The sequence below is a fragment of the Pseudonaja textilis genome, chromosome 1 (assembly GCF_049901715.1).
Source record: "Pseudonaja textilis isolate UNSWEBS1 chromosome 1, rPseTex1.2, whole genome shotgun sequence".
Taxonomy (NCBI): Eukaryota; Metazoa; Chordata; class Lepidosauria; order Squamata; family Elapidae; genus Pseudonaja; species Pseudonaja textilis.
Window position 1 is genome coordinate 270,851,135 of NC_141990.1, and position 18,494 is coordinate 270,869,628.

Below are 18,494 nucleotides of genomic sequence, written 5' to 3' on the forward strand. Positions count from 1 at the left end.
ATATTATGAATGAATGCAAAATTGTAGACAAAGCAAATGTGGTATACCTAGTAATTTAGGGAAAATATTTTTTAACAACAAACTCTAGAAAGAGTGGAAAAAAGAGCCACAAAGATGATTAGAGGACTAGAGCAGGGGTTGCCAACTTTTTGGACCTCAAGAACCACCAAACTAATAATTTTAAATCCCGCGGACCACTAATATGAACTTTATCTGCAAGAAAATCCCCCACCCCGTTTTCCTACTGATTGATCATTCTTTATTTGGGATCGCAAGATACTATCTCCAGGGAGGGAGGGAGGGAGAGAGAGAGACTGACTGACTCTTTTGGCTTCATGCAAGGAAAGCAGCAAAAGTCTTTCTTTCTTTCCCCCAAACTCCGCCAGAAATGAGTCTTTGTGAGACTTGTCACACCAGCGCAGCCTCTTGGAGCAGGATGCCTTGCAGGGTCCCAAAGACTCATTTCTGGCGGAGTTTGGGGGAGAGAAAGAAAGACTTTTACTGCTTTCCTTGCATGCAGCCAAAAGCAGAAGAAAGAAGTGGAAAGCAGCAGCCCAGTGGCCAGGCCAGGCGTGTGGTGTGGTGCAAGCTCCCCCCCTTGATCCTTTCCCCCCTCCCCTCACTACTTTGTGTTGTTCGCAATACAAGCGACGCAAGATTAATTGCTGGATTAATTGCTTTGGGGGTGACATTTCTTTGCGGACCACCAAAATTTTCTCACAGACCACCAGTGGTCCCGGCCCACTGGTTGGCAACTATTGGACTAGAGGTTAAAACATACAATGAACATTTGCAGGAACTGGGTATTTCTAGTCTAATGAAGAGAAGGGCTAGGGGTAACTTGATAGCAGTCTTCTAATAATATGAGGGGCTCCACAGAGAGGAGGGAGTCAACGTATTCACCATAGCACCTAAGGGCAGAACAAGAAGTAACAGATGGAAATTTATCAAAGAGTGATCCAATCTAAAACTAAGGAAACATTTCCTGGCTATGAAAACAATTAACCAGTGGTATGGCTTGCCTCCAGAAGCTGTGGGTTCTCTATCGCTGGAGGTTTTAAATAAAATATTAGACAGCCATTTGTCCAGAATGGTATAGAGTCTCCTTCCTGAGCAGAAGATTAGATTAGAAGATCTTCAAGGTCTCCTCCAGTTGTTATTGTTTACATTTTACATCTTTCAAAATGGTACAATGAAACTACAGAAGTTCAATTTGATGTTAATGAATCCATAAAAATAATTTTAAAAAAATCTTAATAACTAGCCATACCACAATTTGTTATATGACTCCAGCTATTGTTTGTAAACCACAATTTATGGTTTAATAAATTTTCTGAACTTTGTGATAAAAGTAAAGAAAATAAAGCTGAATCCAGATAAATATTTATATAGAAAGTAACCTCCCCAAAGAAGACTACATTAAATGGAATGGTGCCAGGCATGGGATACAGGAAAGGAAAGCACTTTGAAAGTAGTTCATTCTATTCAGCCAGCTTCCCCAATACACTGGCAATGAACTAGAAGAGAAAAGGGGTAACAATCACCTTCCATCTGTTCCTTTCTTAGTTGCTAAACCAGATAAAACCCAATGTATTTTATTTCTTGAACTGCATCTTCTAAAGAAAAAGCACATTTGAAATATTTATGCAAAACCAAAATAGCACATATGCAAGCAGATACAGCAATCGCCAGCCATATTAAAATGTTACATTTTTAAAAAGGCCAATATTTTCCAAAAATATAATTTATGTAACTTTATATTACCTAAGTTAAATAAACCAAATTACAAGAAGAATCAGATACGGACACACACTATGATGGGCTCATTTTAAAAAAAACTGAACATGCCACACAGCACTATCGGATTCTATTCAAAACTGGACTTTTCCACTAGTAAAACGAAGTGACATATCATCTGTTCTAATTCAACGTAATGCTGCTCCACTAAAATATAAAATAAGCCATTTGGACTGATGAGCATAATTTGAAGTCCATGTAGAATATTTTATACCTTAATTTTGGAAAAAAGAAATGACTGTCCCTATTACAGCTTTGAAGATACCAAATTGATAACTCAAAGCCTGACACTCACTTCATAAAATCATTTTTCCATAAAATATTTGTATATATATACTGAATAGGGAAAACAGGAAATTATGCATTAAAATCTACAGACACAAAACTGAATGACTTTGTATCACTAATTGAGTCATTGATTGAATCTGCCATTTGCACTGAATCATGTTTATAATTTAATTTGCCACAAATATACCAGAATCTCTGCATGTCACTTAGGCCTTATTTTGCTTCAGTCTTTGAACATAAACACTTCAAAGCACATCTATTAAGGTTGACTTTGGGCAGTGAACCTTATGGTTTGTGGAATGTTGTTACATTTTATCAAAACTACCAAGGAGCCAATAGTGTTAATTATTTCTATCGTACACCATTCATAGGAACCACTAATATTACAAGATCATAGTAGTAGTAACAGGACTCAATAAAATATTTTTAATGTTTGAAATATAGATTTTACTTTTTCTACACACTTAAGTACGTTTAGCAGCCATCCAGGAGTTTTGCAGTCCAGATTCAGCACCTTATTAGACTTTTGGTTCACGTTTGCAGGGTTTTTCAACTAGTCATCCTAGAAAAGTCACCTGTCTCTCCAGGAACTGTTTCCTCCCCGCTTTATGGTTACCCTCGCACACGTTTACTTATGGATAACTTGATCACAAGGCTTAGGGCACAAGGTTTCTTGTGGGCACGATACACCGAATGATTAAAAACGGAGCAAACCAGTTGAGTGTGAAATTGTGCTTTTTAGACTGGAAGCCCCCACCCCCGTTTATTGTGGCTCAGAGGCTCCTGCAACCCTACCTTTAAAGCAGTGCAGAGCTGTGGCCCGAGGGGGGGTGGGACAGGCGCTTCCCACGCACAGTTCAACTGCCCCCCAAACGCGGCCGAGTCAACAAAGGGGGCGCTTGGCGGGGAAAAGCAACGGCGGGAAAACCAGCGTTGGAGGGGCGGGGGGGACGGGACCCGAAGGCCCGAAAAGGGCAGAAAAGCGCGCGTTCCGAGACCCAGCGGCCGCCCAAGCGAACGACAGGCACGTTAACCTCCCCGAAGGCCACCGGGTGCCATCGTCCCGCGCAAGCGAGGGGTTGGCAGCGGGAGCGCAGACGCAGCTCCGGGCTCCTCACGCGACGGCGCCTCGAAAAGCGTCGCTCCCGCGTGTGGCGCGAGGAGCCTCCTTGACACGCGAGGCGCCGCCCGTTCGCGCCCCTCCCCCCCTCCCTCCTCGAGGGCTTCGACACGACGCTCACGGCCGACGCCGGGGAAACGGGTGTTAATTTTCTCAGCTGGCAGCCCTGAGAGAGCAGGAGGTATGCGAGACACGCGGAAAGTTGCGCGCGATTCGCTCCTCGGTGGAAGGAAAGCAGAGGAAAGTTCTCTCCCGCCCTTCCCTTCCTCTGGCCCTCCCCCACACGCCCACACACATATAGGCCCGGCGTCCGCCGACCCCCCCGCCGTCCGCTTTTACCGTGCGATCGCGAGTGGGACGATGTAACCCCCTCCCCCTTCCTGCTATATTCACAGCCAAATCGTGTTACCCGATGGAGAGAAACGTGCGCACGCACCCATGTGACGTCGTCGGCGCGCCTAGAGGGGCGCAGGCGCGGTACTAGCCCGCGCGAGACACCTCCTCTTCGCCTGCAGCTTGTCACGTGCTCTTGGCTGCTGTCTTCCTTTTGCCCCCCTTATCTCTTCCCTCCTCTCTTTCTCTTCCCCTCCACTTCCCCGCCTTGTTTTCCCTCGTTTGTCTCGCGCGTGCCGGTTTCGCTTAGTTGCGGACAGTTCGCAAGGCTCGACCGTGGCGGGGGAATGGTGGTTTCTGTGGCCGCCACCAAATGCAGGGACTCGCCTTGCGAAGGAAGGGAGAGGATATGGGAGGAGTCCGTTTGACATTTCTCGTGCTTAAAGCGCCACATTGCCGTTTTGCTTCCTTGCTTCGCGTTTTACTCGAAGCGCTCGGGCGCGCCGAAATTTCTCCGCCCAATGCATTTCCAGCCCCGGGTCCAGGGTTTGTGGGCTACGCTCCGGGAGCAGTTTAACATTCCCGGAGCGTTATGAGAAAGCGTGGAAGAGGGTGTATTCCTCTTCCCAAAGGTGGAGGCGGGGAAGGAAGGCGGGAAAGAAGCCTCACACGAGTCTCCGTCCCTAGCGCCTCCTGATCCTTTTGTTGCGAAGAGCCTTGAGCAAATAAATAAATAAAAATAAAAGCCAATCGTCATTTCCCTTCGCGCGTCTGTACGCGCCCTCTCCTTTTCAACCCACCGAAGTAAGGCTATGTCCTTTGGCGTTCATCGTCTGGCCCAAGGACTGCCCTTCGAGGCCTCCTCTGGGCTCCCTTCTAACCTAACACTTGTTTTCACTTCTTTAAAGAAGTACAATGTAATCCGTACTATATCCCAAGGTTGCTTTTTCAAGACGTTTGGCTTCTCATCCAAGAAGCTGATAGAGCTGAAGAAGCTTCTTGGATGAGGAGCAAATTGAATTCAAAGGAAAAACAGAAAGTCCAGTTGCCTCTTGAAAAAAGTGCCTTTAGGACAACCATGACCTGGATGACTGAGAATCTCCATAGACATTTAGCAGTTTCTAGGTTCTATCATATCATGAGACCTAAAATGGACACCTAACCTCAAAAATGTCATCAAAAAAAGCACAACAAAGAATGTTCTTTCTGTGCTAACTCAGAAAGCTCAAACTGCCCAAGGAGCTGCTGATAAAGTTCTACAGAGGAATTCTTGAGTCTGTCATCTGCATCTCTATAACTGTCTGGTTTGGTTCTGCAACCCAACAGGACAGACACAGACTTCAGAGGATAATTAGAACTGCAGAAAAAACAATTACTACCAATCTACCTTCCATTGGGGACCTATATACTGCACAAGTCAAAAAGAGGGCTGTGAAAATATAGACCCCTCACATCCTGAACATAAACTGTTTCAACTCCTACCCTGAAAACAACACTATAGAGCACTGCACACCAGAACTAGACACAAGAACTGTTTTTTCCTGAACACCATCATTCTGCTCAACAAATAATTCCCTCAACACTGTCAAAATTATTTACTAAGTCTGTATTACTATTATTATTAATCCTCCCATCCTTCCTTTCGTGCCTCTCCTCCCACTTATGACTGTATGACTAATCTTGTTGCTTGTATCCTAATTATTTTCATTGACTGTTTCCTTGGATGATTTGATTACTTGTTGCACCCTATGACTATTATTAAGTGTTGTATCTTATGATTCTTAACTCTTGATGAATGTATCTTTTCTTTTATGTATATTGACAGCATATGCACCAAGGCAAATTCCTTGTGTGTCCAATTACACTTGGGCAATGAAGAATTCTATTATCTATTATCAATAATCAGTACTATGTTTTCCTTGTTGATCTATAACTCACTTTTTCAGTGATGGAAATTACAAAATGGGGTAAATGATTCAAAGTTATCTTTTAACTCCTTTAATTGTAAAATGAAAGATTAAAGCAATGATCAAACTTGTAGGTGGTTTACAGCCATGGTTTAACAGTAGTTTATGGAATAAGCCACTGTTCAAGTTCACATTGATAAGCTATTACCCAGGGTTTGTTGACTAAGTCAAGACATCGGGTTCAGTTAGCTAATGTGGTCAAATTTCCTTCCTTGTTGGGATCTTGGTCATATAATAATTCTTTTATAGTTCTTTGTCATGATATGATGGCTTTCTACTCTTTTGGCCAGATTAGTAATATATTTTATATAAAATCACTGACAACTAATAAGAAATTTCCAGTGAAGAATCAATGCCGGACCTTCACTGTCATCTTTATGCCTACCATTATACTGAATATTATCTTGTGATAGGCTTGGCATATAAACTGGGTCCATCAGAATTTGGTTAACATGAGTTTATTCTCTCATCCATTTTTGACACAAAATAGTACGGCAGAGCTTTTCTGTAACATTGAGGCTGCTGCAACTACTTTGTTTATGTGTACACATATAGTCAAACAAAGGAGGTAGAACAGAAGTTGTCTGGTGGCTTCAGCTACAATATAGCCCTTTTCTAAAATCAAACTGATAGTTCAATGAGCTTTTAACCAGGATATTGTGAGTTCTAGTCCCACTTAAAGCTGGCTGGGTGACTTTGGGCCTGTAACTCTCTTTCAACCCTACTTTCCTTACAGGGTAATTGTGGGGGAAATGGGAGTGGGAAAGAGAATTAGGTATGTTGGCTGCCTTGAGTTATTTATAAAAATAATAAAAGTGTGATAATTTTTTTAAAAAGCAATTTTAAATCTAAACAGGAGTGGGCAGATACAAAATTGGCTTTTCTTTAGCTGGAGCTGTCTATAGTTTCTTCAGTTTTCTAGTTCAGGGTAAGTATGAGAAGAGTATCTGCTATAATAAGGTATGTTGTAGGAACTTATCTTTTGACATTCCATTTATAAGAATGTAGATTCTTACATTTTTTCTCTTCAACTTGAGAGTTCAGATGCTCTTCTATGCAAAAATGTGATTGCCTTATTTGTTACAGCATGTTATATGAATCCAGCCATAGAGTCAGCATAAATAACTTGAGGGGTCCTTGATGCTCTCTGAGCTTGCTTGTTTTCTTGCAGATGTTTCATTATCCAAAGTAAATAACATCATAGCACTGATGTTATTTGGATAATGAAAGGTCTGCAAGAAAACAAGCTCAGAGAGCAACAAAAGCCTTCATTTTAACCCTAGCTACAAATATTCTCTTTTATTAGTATCATAAATAATTTATTGGACTTTGTCAAGGGACAAAACATTTTGTTCTCCTTGGCTTTTATTTCCTTTTTTAAAATTCAATAATTTACAGCTTAAATTGTGTTGATAATTGGAACAATCTTCAAATCTGCAATTGTGTGGTAATTGGAATAATCTTTGGAATTGCCCTTTTTGGCAATGGAATGGGCACTGATCATTTCCCTTCCTGTGACACAAAGGTTGTTTTTTTTCTGTGGCTTCTTTAGTTTATTTTTTTTATCTAATTTGCCACCCATCTCACCGTCAGACCACTCTGGATGGCTTACAATATTAAGATAAAACTTGGGGTATGGGTGTAAAATCACAATAAAGTCATAAATTCTTATACATCGTGTGTTCAGCTATTGTTTCAATGATGATCATTTGAATTTTTGTCACCATACGTCAAGGAATGTCTATTTATCATCTCAGTTGCATACTTGGAAGGAATTTTGGTGATGTCAAGCTTTGGTGGGGGTGTCTTTTTGAAGTAGCATAATTTGATCTTATCCACCAACAATTCATGATCTGAAATGCAATCAGCATCCAGATCATTCTTGCCAGTGAGGACTGAAGTGGACCATTGATGGCTGCATAGGCCATAATCTGATTATGGTGTACTTTATTTGGTGAGGTCCAAGTGTATAATCAGCACTTTGCTGTTTGAACCAGATATTCATGATTCAAAATCAATTTTCATGGAAAAATTGAGTCAAATAATCGCCTGCACTGTTCTTCCCAAATCCAAAGCTGCCAGTGATGCCTCTTTCTACTTGGCTGCCAGCTTTTGCATTGAAATCACACAGTATGTAAACCATCTATTGTTTTGAGATGTTCTCCAGAGGTTTTTTTTATGCTGGCATAGAAATCCCCTATTTCAAGCTCTGCGATATCAGTAATTGGGGCATAGACTTGGATAACTGCAATTTTCAGGAGCTTGGTTCAGATTCAGATGGCCATAATGTGATTATTAACTGTCAATAAACTTTCCACTGCTTGGGCAAATTTATTGTTTTCAATAAATGCTACGCCATTTGTTTTCCTGGCGTTATGTAATAAATAGTGAATTCCTCAGATGGCAAATATCCATTTTCTATCCAGTGTATCTCTGTGGTGCCAAGGAGGTTGGTTTTCAACCTGACCATCTCCTATTGGATGGTATCCAATTTACCCTGCTCATTTGTCAGACATTCCACATTGCTATCCAATCTCTCTTTGTGTAGCACCGACTCTTGCTTTCACCAATGGCTGCATTAGCAATCTGAGACTCCTTCTAGATTTGCCCCAGGTGTGCCATTAATGTTTGATTACTCACTGAAGATCCTTGTACTTCCCCAGTAGCTTCTTGGGTACCTTTGGGCCTGGGAAGTCCTATTGTTGGGCACCATACCTGATTTATTTGAGAGCCTTCCCATAAAATTTTCTTGGCAAGGTTTTTTACAAGGTAGTTCATCAGATTTTACCTCAACCTTCCCCATTTATCTGAGCTTAGGACCAGTATACACGTTTATTAATGTGTTTAGAAAAATGGAAATAGTAAGTCTTCACACATTTGTGGCATTCTGTTACAAATTTCTTTTGTTCCCAACAGTTTTCCTATACTCTTTCTTTGTTTCCTCTTTTTTTTATTAAACTGCTACACTATACTTCCTTTTCCTGGATAATTATCAAATGCATGAATGCTCTCTATATCACAAGAGAATAATTCAATGTTTGGCAGAGTTCAGAAGAATTATACCTAGGGTAGTAATATGTAGCATGGGAGCTTAAGCTAGTAAACATGCTAGTCTATGAAGAGTTGAAGAACAGACATTGAAAAAAACTTTATGAAGATTGATATTAGGCAATAGTATTTTCAGCCAGTTTTCAAAATATGTCATAGTTTAATTTAGGAGGTCTTTAAGCAATGTAAGACGCGTCTGGAGCATTTATTGAAAGCTTTGCCTTGCCTTCAGCAAACTGTAACAGAATGTTCTTTCTTGATCATCACTATAGCAATTTGCCAGACAGCCAACACTTCTTTTAATTCCCAACTGCTCTTCCTCAGAGCTGTGTGAATGCAATTTCCTCCAGTTTGTGGGACAACACAAAAATATCCTAGCAGACTTTGTCTCGTCCTCATTGTTGAGGTAGAATAATGCCCTGTTCTGAAACCTGTACCATCTCAGCATTGAGACTGGGGAATTGTTGTCCTCACCAATTTAATATGGGATAATTTAAGGAATGGGCTTTTTCATGCAGAGAATGAAGTTATCATCTTCCAATTCGGTGGATCAGACATTTCCTTCCAGTAAAACAAATACTGTTACCTTGTTTTACTAAGTATTATCAACCCTCAATCCCCACCAGCATTTTTATTTTTATTTGTTTATATCCTGCCTTCATTGTTTTTAGAAATACCATAACTCAAGGTGGCAAACATATCCAACAATGCTTCCTCCTATTTTCCCACAACAACCACCTTGTGAGTGGGTTGGGCTGAAAGAAAATGACTGGCCCAAGGTCACTCAGCTGGCTTTCATAGCTAAGAAGGCACTTGAACTCACAGCCACTTGCTTTCTAGCCTACTTTAAGCACTAGGTAATTTATTTGCTGCCCATCTTTGAGTAGCTTACATCAAGATAAAACATTCGATGATTTAAAAAACTTCATTTTTATGACCTTGTAATCTCTTAATTCAGGGTAGAGTCAGGGAGACTGGATGGAACTGAGTGTTTTCTGGCCAGATGTCCTTCCTGACATCATGCGGAGTTCGCAGCAATTTTTTTTTCTTTGTGCCCTAGGAGAGAGACATCTAGGATTGAACTCTCAACTTTCTAAGTGGGAAGTGAGTGTCTTCACCATCACATCACTCAAAACAAAAATTCAATGATTATGAAAATAAAAACGGATTAAAATTACAAAAATTAAAACAAAAAATGAGAGTTTGGAGTTAAAAGGTAGGGTGCCTTCTCTGTTAGTGACTAATAGTCTCTAGGCAATAGCTTCTCCTTCAGGACCCCGTGCCAGACAGCATAGCCAGGTTTTAAGGCCTATCCTGGAAGCTAGAAATAGGGGGCAGATCTAATTCTCTGTGACAAGATGTTCCCAAGGGCGGGAGCCATGGATTACACCAGCCGAAAGCTTCAAGAGGTATTAGATGTGTCCTTCTATGTGAATTTGCATGAGCATTTACTTTGTTCTACTTAATTTTCCAATATAATTAAGAGTATTAACTTTACCCTTTATATTTGTTTGGTTTTCTTTACCTAATAATTTCTGACTTGGAAATTTGTGAGTTTGTAAATTTCCATAGGGGACTTTCCTGGATTAGAAAATAATTTAGAAATAATCCAATGAATAAATAAAAGACCCACAGATAAAATGTAATCTAGAATACTGTACAAAGATTAATAAAATATGAAGTATATGTATTTTATAGCTTTAATTTATATTCATCTGGTTATGGTAATTGGTCAGGATTTTGGTCATAAATCAGTACAATTGTTAAGCAAGGTGCCCACCTGACTGTCTCGTTCAATGTCCACATCCCAGCTCTCCCCATCGCAGTCATTAAGCAGAGCGTGGGATGCCTCAAGGTGGGGGAGACCTGGGGAGGCTTGGCCCAGGCCAGTACTGAAGCACTCCCCAGCCACAGCTCACACATGCTTTGCCCCACTCTGAGGCACCCTTGCACTGCTTTCCACCCCACTGGATCCCATAGCCTTGGGCCTTTTCTCCACTGTAAGAAACTGATATAGTGTTTCACACGCACCCCTTTATGTCTTGCTCTACTTATCTCTTCCAAAAGAGTACCAGCTGATGCCTTCCTACAGAGGCCTACTTGCACCATTCTGGAAGTGGTCACCATTCTCTCAATTTCTCAGAATGGCGGAGTGCACACATTTTGAATGCACAACTTGGAAAATCACATTCTTCTGAGTGGTTATGATAATGGCATCCACTTCCAGACTGGTCCCCACTTCCAGGATGGCATGAAGTAACTTGGTAGTAAGGCCATGCATTTCATTCGGCAGGGACTCTTTCAGAAAGAGGTAAGCAGAGCAAGATGTTCCAGGGTGGGGAGGAGGCCCAAGGCCTCTGGGACCCAGCAGGATGGGATGGGGGGAAGGCAGGTGGATAGAGGCAGTTGCCACATCCCTGTGGCTGGTCATTTGGGTGGGCAGATTGTCAAGCACTTGAATTTTTATCATGTGGCCGTAGAGGTGTTGCAGTAGTTGTAACTTCAATGACAAGCGGTATTCCCTTCCTTCAGCACTGTTCTAATTTCAAATGACAACTGAACAAATGGTTGTAAGTCAAGGAATGCTTGCATATGCAATTTTCAAAAAAAGGAATGAAGCTATGCACCTTACATAATACAGAATTTGAAAATGCTATGTGAACACTATTGATTACAAAGGATGTAGCACTTTTATCAGCACAAGATCCCATTTCTATAATAAATGAAGCCCACAATTTGATGGTATTTTTTAGGGCCTGCTCATTTTTGAGTTTTTTAGAATTCTCTGTGAGACTGATATGACATTAAAATCAGGGGAAGAAAGAAAAACAAAAACTAGGCCATATATTATGAACAAGGTCTGAAGTTTAGATTTTGTCTGAGGATGATGAATGTAGATGGAATTAGTCATTTTGCTGAGCCACCTCCATCTGCATTTTTACATGACAACAGCATGAAGGCATCGGTATGGTCATAGAAGCCTGTTATTTGTGGGATTGTTTCCACCTTTCTTTGCCCATCTGATATAAATAAAAAAAATAAATATGCTTTGTGTCCCATTTATTAAGAAGCATCATTTTAGGAGACCCAGGAGATATGCCTTCTCCATTACCATAGCCGGAACAGCATTTCTCCCAATGGGGTGGACCCTACCTGTCTTTTAAAAGATGGAACATGGCTCCCCCGCAGGCTTTGGATTAAGAAATCATATTGACCCCATTTTAAATGTTTGAATGGTTTATATTTAGCACACAGTTTGGATCCTACTAGTAGCATATTATTAATGTATTAAGTGTAAGATTGTATACTTCCATCTTATGCTCTGATTTTGCCTATTCAATCTTGCAACAAAAAAAGTGATCATTTGATTCAATGCATTTTATATTATTATTTCATTGATTCCATTGATTCCATGCATCAGTGTAATCAATTCTACTCTGGGCTTTTAAAAAGCAACCAAGTGAAATGAATAAAAGATGCACTGAAGCTTCTGAATGTTGGTGTTGGAGCAGAGTCAGGAGTACTATGGACAACTAAGAAAACAAAAGTTTCATCAAACAAATCAACCCACGGTTTTTACTTGAGGCATAAATTATCAAGCTTCCATTATTCTACTTTGGGCACATCATGCAAATATCTAGCTGTTTGGAGAAAGGCCTAATGCTGGAAGGAAAAAGGAGAGGATGATTACTAGATAGATGGATTCAGTTACAGTAGAATTGGGTGCACCGTGGGAAGACCAAAGTGAAAGCAGTTCCTCCTGGAGAATATGTATGTGGTTGTTAAGAATTTACAGCAACTTAACAGCATGGAATCAGTCAATCAATAGGACACAATACATATTTTATTTTTTAAAAAAAATCATAAAAACTAGATACATGCTTCAGAAAATTAGGTTTTTATATGTACATTTGCTGTTCTTGTCAAATGGCTGCCACAGAAACAACCTGTACTCCCACAGGCATCTGAGACTGAGAGTAAATCCAGTTGAATTCTTTGAGACTGAATTCGTACACCTACAACAAAGCACTAAATCTTTGGACAACTTTCTCTCACTCTATTCTATCGTCAGTTTAATCATATCCCAATTTCATTCCAACTCTATTATCAGGATTCTGTGCTCACATAAGATTTTTTTTTTTTAATCAATACAGCTTCAACCCCTCCGCCCCTCCTTTTCCCAGAGCACGCAAGAATCTGTTCATCGTGCATGATTTTGTTTTAGTTTTCTGCTATTGAGAAATGCCCAAGGAAAAGCATTCAGATCTTAGTAAGCAGGTACAGTAGAATGGGGTCATATTGTTACCCACTACAATGGAAGCCTGGATGTGGCTGTGCAGTTTTAAAGAGTCTCCTACGTTTCTTTTAAGTTTAATATAAGGGAGGTTTAATTCAATCAAGTAAATACCCATAAATTATTGCAGAACATTTATTTCTGGTTGAGACTTAGATGCAAATATGATATTTGAAACTGGGCTACATAGGATAATTATTTGATCCCAACTCTTTCAAGTCAAGCCAGAACATGAAATACAGAATTCCTTAACATCACTGACAGGACTATTGTTCATAATTATGTCATTAGCATGCCCCGTTTTACCATGCACCACATTAATGACTTGCTTTTGATAACACTGCATTGTGATGATGTGAAGTTTCTATTCCATTGTGTACTAAATCATGGAGAAAGGTCCCTATAGTGAAAGAATGTGGTTGAATAAGGCATAGGAGCAGTTTGCTTCGCTCCCAAACACATACGCACAGATTTTGTTCAGGTGAAGAAGGCTTATTGCCCTTTCTGGCCAGGATGGATTGCTTTTCCCTGCTTTTATGTAAAAAAAAAAGCCACTAAATATGCAAACAAGGCAGATAACAAAATGAACATTATAATATAGTTCATAGTGGTTGTTAAGGAATCTGGTGGAAGAAGTTAAGAAAATTTTTCCATAGGACAAATAGAAATAGGGGAAGGCCAAGAACTGCTTCTGCCTTTTAATAAATTGTTTCTCTCCCAATTTTCTTGCAGGGACCATTTTTACTATCCCCTAAATGTAATATAATTAACTAATAGCAATAGTACTTAGACTTATATACCGCTCCATAGTGCTTTACAGCTAAGGTCCCCAGCCCCCATGGGAACTGGCATGAACCTTGGATTGAGTGGACCTTCATCTGCACATGCGCAGGATATAGGTAGCATATGGAACCATATGCATATACCCTGGTCCGTGGGAATTTTCCCCCCCACAGATCCTGTCCTTGGTGCCCAGAAGTTTGGGGTCACTGCTTTACAATACTCTCTTGAGCAGTTTACAATGTCAGCATATTGCCAACAATCTAGGTCCTCATTTTCCTGATCTCAGAAAGATGGAAGGTTGAGTCAACCTTGAGCCGGTCAGGATCGAACTCCTAGAAGTGGGCAGAATTAGTCTGCAATACTGCATTCTAAACGTTGCACCATCATGGCTCAGTAAGACCAAACCGTGGTCTTCTCTGTAGAAAATCTGGTGGGTTCTATTTCTTAGATACATGGAAAGGTGGTAACAGGGGAGCCTTCTTCAACTCGCAACACTTCAGATGTTATAGAATTCAGTTTCTTCTGTCAGCCCAGCTCAATATCTTATGATGGAATTTAACATTCACATTTAATATTTATCTGAAGAGCTGGGATAGGGAGAGGCTGTGTAAGAACTCAAGCAGAGATGGAACAGCACAGATAAGCATTATGACTTGAGTATGATAATTCCACTCTTAATTGTTGGAGGCGTATCATATTTAAGCATCCCATTTTTGTGAAAAAAAAGATTGAAAAAAATAATTAATAGGTAGAAAGAACCTTATCAAGGTCCCTCATGAGGATTTCTTTGACAGCTAGATTTATAGAAATTCTACATTACTAATTTTCTACAATTGTGAAGAAGAAATATTTTTGGTGAATGCAATGAACAAAGAGAGTATGGCTAACAATTTTAAGCCTTTTTAACCTTTTTAAATCAATGAGCATTTTAAAAGAATACTATAGGCTTTCCCACCAAATGGCTGCCAAGATAAATGAGGTTAGTCACAAACATATTAGAAGGAAAATAAAACCCAAAGTTGCAGACATTGCCCATTTTAATTTCCCAAAATGTTGTCAGAGACTTTGAGAGCCCAGTTATATTATTAGAAATTTAACGCTGGTGCTGTGTTTTAGAACATGCTAGCTTCCCAATCGTTGTTTACTAAATGAATGTAAATAAATACAATCAGGTAAGGTAGAGATATTTGGAGATGTTAAGAAATGTACTGGTAGGCACATTGTTGCTTCTGGCATCACATTAGGGACCAAAGGCTTATACTATATTTGAAATACGGTAGCTAGAAAAAAATAAATGTATTCATTGACATTTCATTTGAAAGCACATGATATAGTACTTTCCTATTGTGACTGGAATGTTGCTGAATTAGGTAGCTGTATCAGAAATCAAGACTTGAAGGCACAAAATAATGCATGGAACTTAATTTTTACAGAAAAGCTGAAAAGCATTTAAGATGACATTTAATTTAACAAGCCAGTGATTCTCAAGCTTTCAAACTGAAAACAGCTCTTTCTCTGTATTAGGAAAAAAGAAACCCTAAGTATTCCATTGATGTCAGTCAATCATTTATTTAGCAGAGCTAATATTTATTTAAAAAAGAAAAGGTGCCAGAATAGATGCATAATTTTAATATATTTTTTAAAAGAATTACCTCCTTTAATTTAGATATCGTGTGAGTGTTTTCATAGCAATAAAATATTATTGCTTATACTTATAAGCAATATATACTTATAACCCATATGAAACCCCTCAGCACTTAGTTTTTCATTTTGTGGAGGTTTAGCTTCCCCACATTCCCAAGGAATACATAGGGAAAAGAAGGCTACAATTTCAGCCACATCACTGTAGTAGCTAGACAGAAACGGAAGTGAAGCTAAATGCCCAAAAGTGTGCCCACTAACAGAATTTTGCAGAATTTTTAATACCTATTCATAAGTAAATCCCACTAAATTTGTGGGATTACAATCAGGTAAATGGGTCCAAGATTTTTGATTTTGATGCCAAATTGTTCCAATGCAGATGTCTATTATTTTTGCATTATTCACATAAATGACCAGTCCCCATGTGGTCAGTTTTGTTATAAATGTGGGGTGGGGGGGGTGGGGGAAACCTGCATGATTCAAATCAGAAAGAAGAAGAAAAAAAGGTAGGTAAACAGGAACCTCTGGGAAAAGAGGGAAATCGGAACACTCTTGCTCAATTTCCTTATCTTTCCAGAAGCGTTTTCCTCTGCCTACTAAACATCACTCTGAGAAAAAGCCCAGTCTTTCTTCATTGTAGAGAAGCAGCTGTCTAGAACCCAGTTTGAGGACCACTGAGGTAGCTACTGCTAAATTAGGCTCTTTGATTCTCATGCTCTGAAAGACAGCATCCATGGTTCGGAGTTTGTGGCACATGCCTCTTCTCCCGTATCTGTTAGGAGGCAAAAAACAAACAAACCCTTCACCCCAAAATATGCAGAGTACTTAACCCCAATTCCCAAGGAGAATACTGCGATTCAGCAGGCTGTCTAGAGGCCACCCCCACTGCATTTCACAGACAATTGCAGGGTTTCTCTCGGAAGGCCAGGAGGTGATTCTGTCAATTTGAGATGTTAGCTCTGAAACAGCTGTCAGAAGCCACAGGTGCCGCTGACATTAATTACGACAACTTCTGTTGGTTAAAAGCAGCTTCCAACCGTCTCTGTTTGGTGATACCATAAGATGATACAATAAGATACACACATCTTATTGGAGGGAGAAGTAAAGTCTGTTTTTTGTTTTTGTTTGTTTGTTTGGGCTAACATAGTTTTGCTCCCATCTCTAGATCGTAAAGAAGGCTCTGGGCTTCTCCGTCAGATAAATCCTGATGTCTCTCACTTTCTGCATCGTTTCCAAGGCACAACGGGTTCATAATGTAACGGTAGTCACTAGTCACAGCAGCAATTGCTCCTGTTTCCCCATTCAAGACTCCAAAAGGGCAATTCATGGTGTCTTCGCTCCTGCAAGCTTCTTGGGATCTCCCAACGTTGACATAAAGAGGGTCCTGGCTGTTTGAAAGCAATGACAGTCTTGCCAAAATCATTTCAAGCTGCAGTTTCAGAGCTCCAAAGCTTGGACGTAGCTTGGGTTCCAAATGCCAGCATCTGCACATGAGATCGTAGCTGCAAGGCAAGTCAGAGGACAGAGTGCTGAGACAACACAAAAAGAGCCACCTGCATTCCCCCTCCCTCTTGAAAATGGCTGCTTGATATCATTAGCTCCATAGCATAGGGATGGATACGGAGGCTATTGAATAATAGAAATGCATATTCTGTCCACTGGATGATTTCTCAAGAGACTTAAACTGAATCTACCTCATAATATTTTTGCACTTTTAGGCTTCATTTACCACCAGTTCCACAATTGTTGAATTGTTACCATACTTAAATGATCTGCTCTGTGCGTTTATTAAGCACAGATCTGTTTTGGGGAGAATGCGTTATCTTTTCTTCCTAGCATTTTCCCACAAGGGCATGGTCCACTTTTTTCAGATTAACCGAGTGTTGTATATAATAAATTAAATATGACCGTGAAACAATCACAAGTACTTTACTAAATTATAGCTGGGATTATTTATGGCAATAGTAAACAAATATTAAAATAATGCAAGGTGGATAAACCAGCAATCTTTAGGTCATATAGTTTTCCAATCTTTGTTTTTGATTCCTGGAATCCCCTTGAACTAAGACAGTGAATTTCATTGTAAATATGTGAATTTTAGTCTTTTGGGAAATACGTTGCAATGCTATATTAAGTCCTAGAATAGGCTTATCCTGTTTTAAAATTTCCAGAACTGGGAACTTTCAAAACTGAGAACAAAGGAAAATTATGGTCCACTGTATGTATGAGGTGATAAGACCCCCGGACACTAAAATGCTTACTGTCTTTGACATACTGGAACTCATTCTCAATAAGCATGCATTATATATGCCCTAAAAGGAAACCAACCCTGGCTGTTCTTTGGAATGACAGATACTGAAGCTGAGGCTCAAATACTTTGGCCATCTAATGAGAAGAGAGGAGTCACCGGAAAAGACCCCAATGTTGGGAAAGATTTAAGGCAAAAGGAAAAGGGAAATGGCAAGAGAAGGAGATGGGTTTGGGACAGTGGAGATGAGGCTGTCTGGCTTGCTGTCCATGAGGTCACGAAGACATGATTTAGTGATTGCATATGTGCTGGGCATAACGCATTTGTTACAGTGGGGTACCTCCATGTCTATTTTGGTTGCAAATGTTTAAAGTAATTTAGAAACATTTCTTTGAAGCACACCAGATTTTTTTTTCAAATTAAAAATATGTGGATGCAATCACACTCCTAGAGGCATAGTGTATTGGTAAGTAGGTTTTCCTGTTCAAACAGTGCTAAACTTGTTCAAAACATGACTATTCTTCTGCACATTTTTTTTTTTTGCCAAAGCCTGGGTAAGAAAATAGGCGAATAAGCCACTCACATATCTTCGAGGCACTCTGGGGGCTGCTTCAGTCTGTTTCCACTGATGAGGTAGTTGTAAATTTCTGCATTTTCAATGCCTGCATATGGAGTTTGCCCTCGGGTCACAATTTCCCACATAGTCACACCAAATGCCCACTGAATTGGAATTGAAAGAGGTGAAGACAAAAAATAATTACAAATATTTTCAACAGAAAAGAAACAAGCGTTTTCAACTGTGTTTGACTCAGGAGAATGTCTGGTAATCAGTAGTGATTTGCATGAATGGGTTATTTTTTAGAACTCTTCAGCTTACGTGTGCGTGCATGCGCACGCGCAGGTACAAAAATGTATATCCTGGGTGGTGGTTTTTATTTATGTTGACCACCAGGAGGCAGTATGTGGCAGTTTTTG

The 18,494-nt window shown here is 40.0% G+C and overlaps 2 protein-coding genes across 5 annotated transcripts in view; both read right to left on the reverse strand.

Annotated features, from left to right (window-relative positions):
* Positions 1-3,664, reverse strand: part of MGA (MAX dimerization protein MGA) — a 66,717-nt gene extending 63,053 nt beyond the window's left edge. For 2 of the 3 annotated variants that reach the window (XM_087921784.1, XM_026709775.2), the window contains exon 1: positions 3,545-3,664. The gene's annotated coding sequence lies outside the window, so the exon portion shown is untranslated. The remainder of the gene's footprint in view (positions 1-3,544) is intronic. The other variant, XM_026709766.2, reaches the window with a different exon arrangement.
* Positions 3,665-12,379: 8,715 nt separating this feature from the next.
* TYRO3 (TYRO3 protein tyrosine kinase) overlaps positions 12,380-18,494 on the reverse strand; it is a 75,299-nt gene continuing 69,184 nt past the window's right edge. For both annotated transcript variants that reach the window (XM_026709822.2, XM_026709813.2), the window contains exons 18-19: positions 18,103-18,239; positions 12,380-16,773 (exon numbers count right to left, since the gene is read on the reverse strand). In XM_026709822.2, the coding sequence (XP_026565607.1) occupies positions 16,410-16,773; positions 18,103-18,239 (501 nt within the window). In that variant the 3' untranslated portion in view covers positions 12,380-16,409. The remainder of the gene's footprint in view (positions 16,774-18,102; positions 18,240-18,494) is intronic.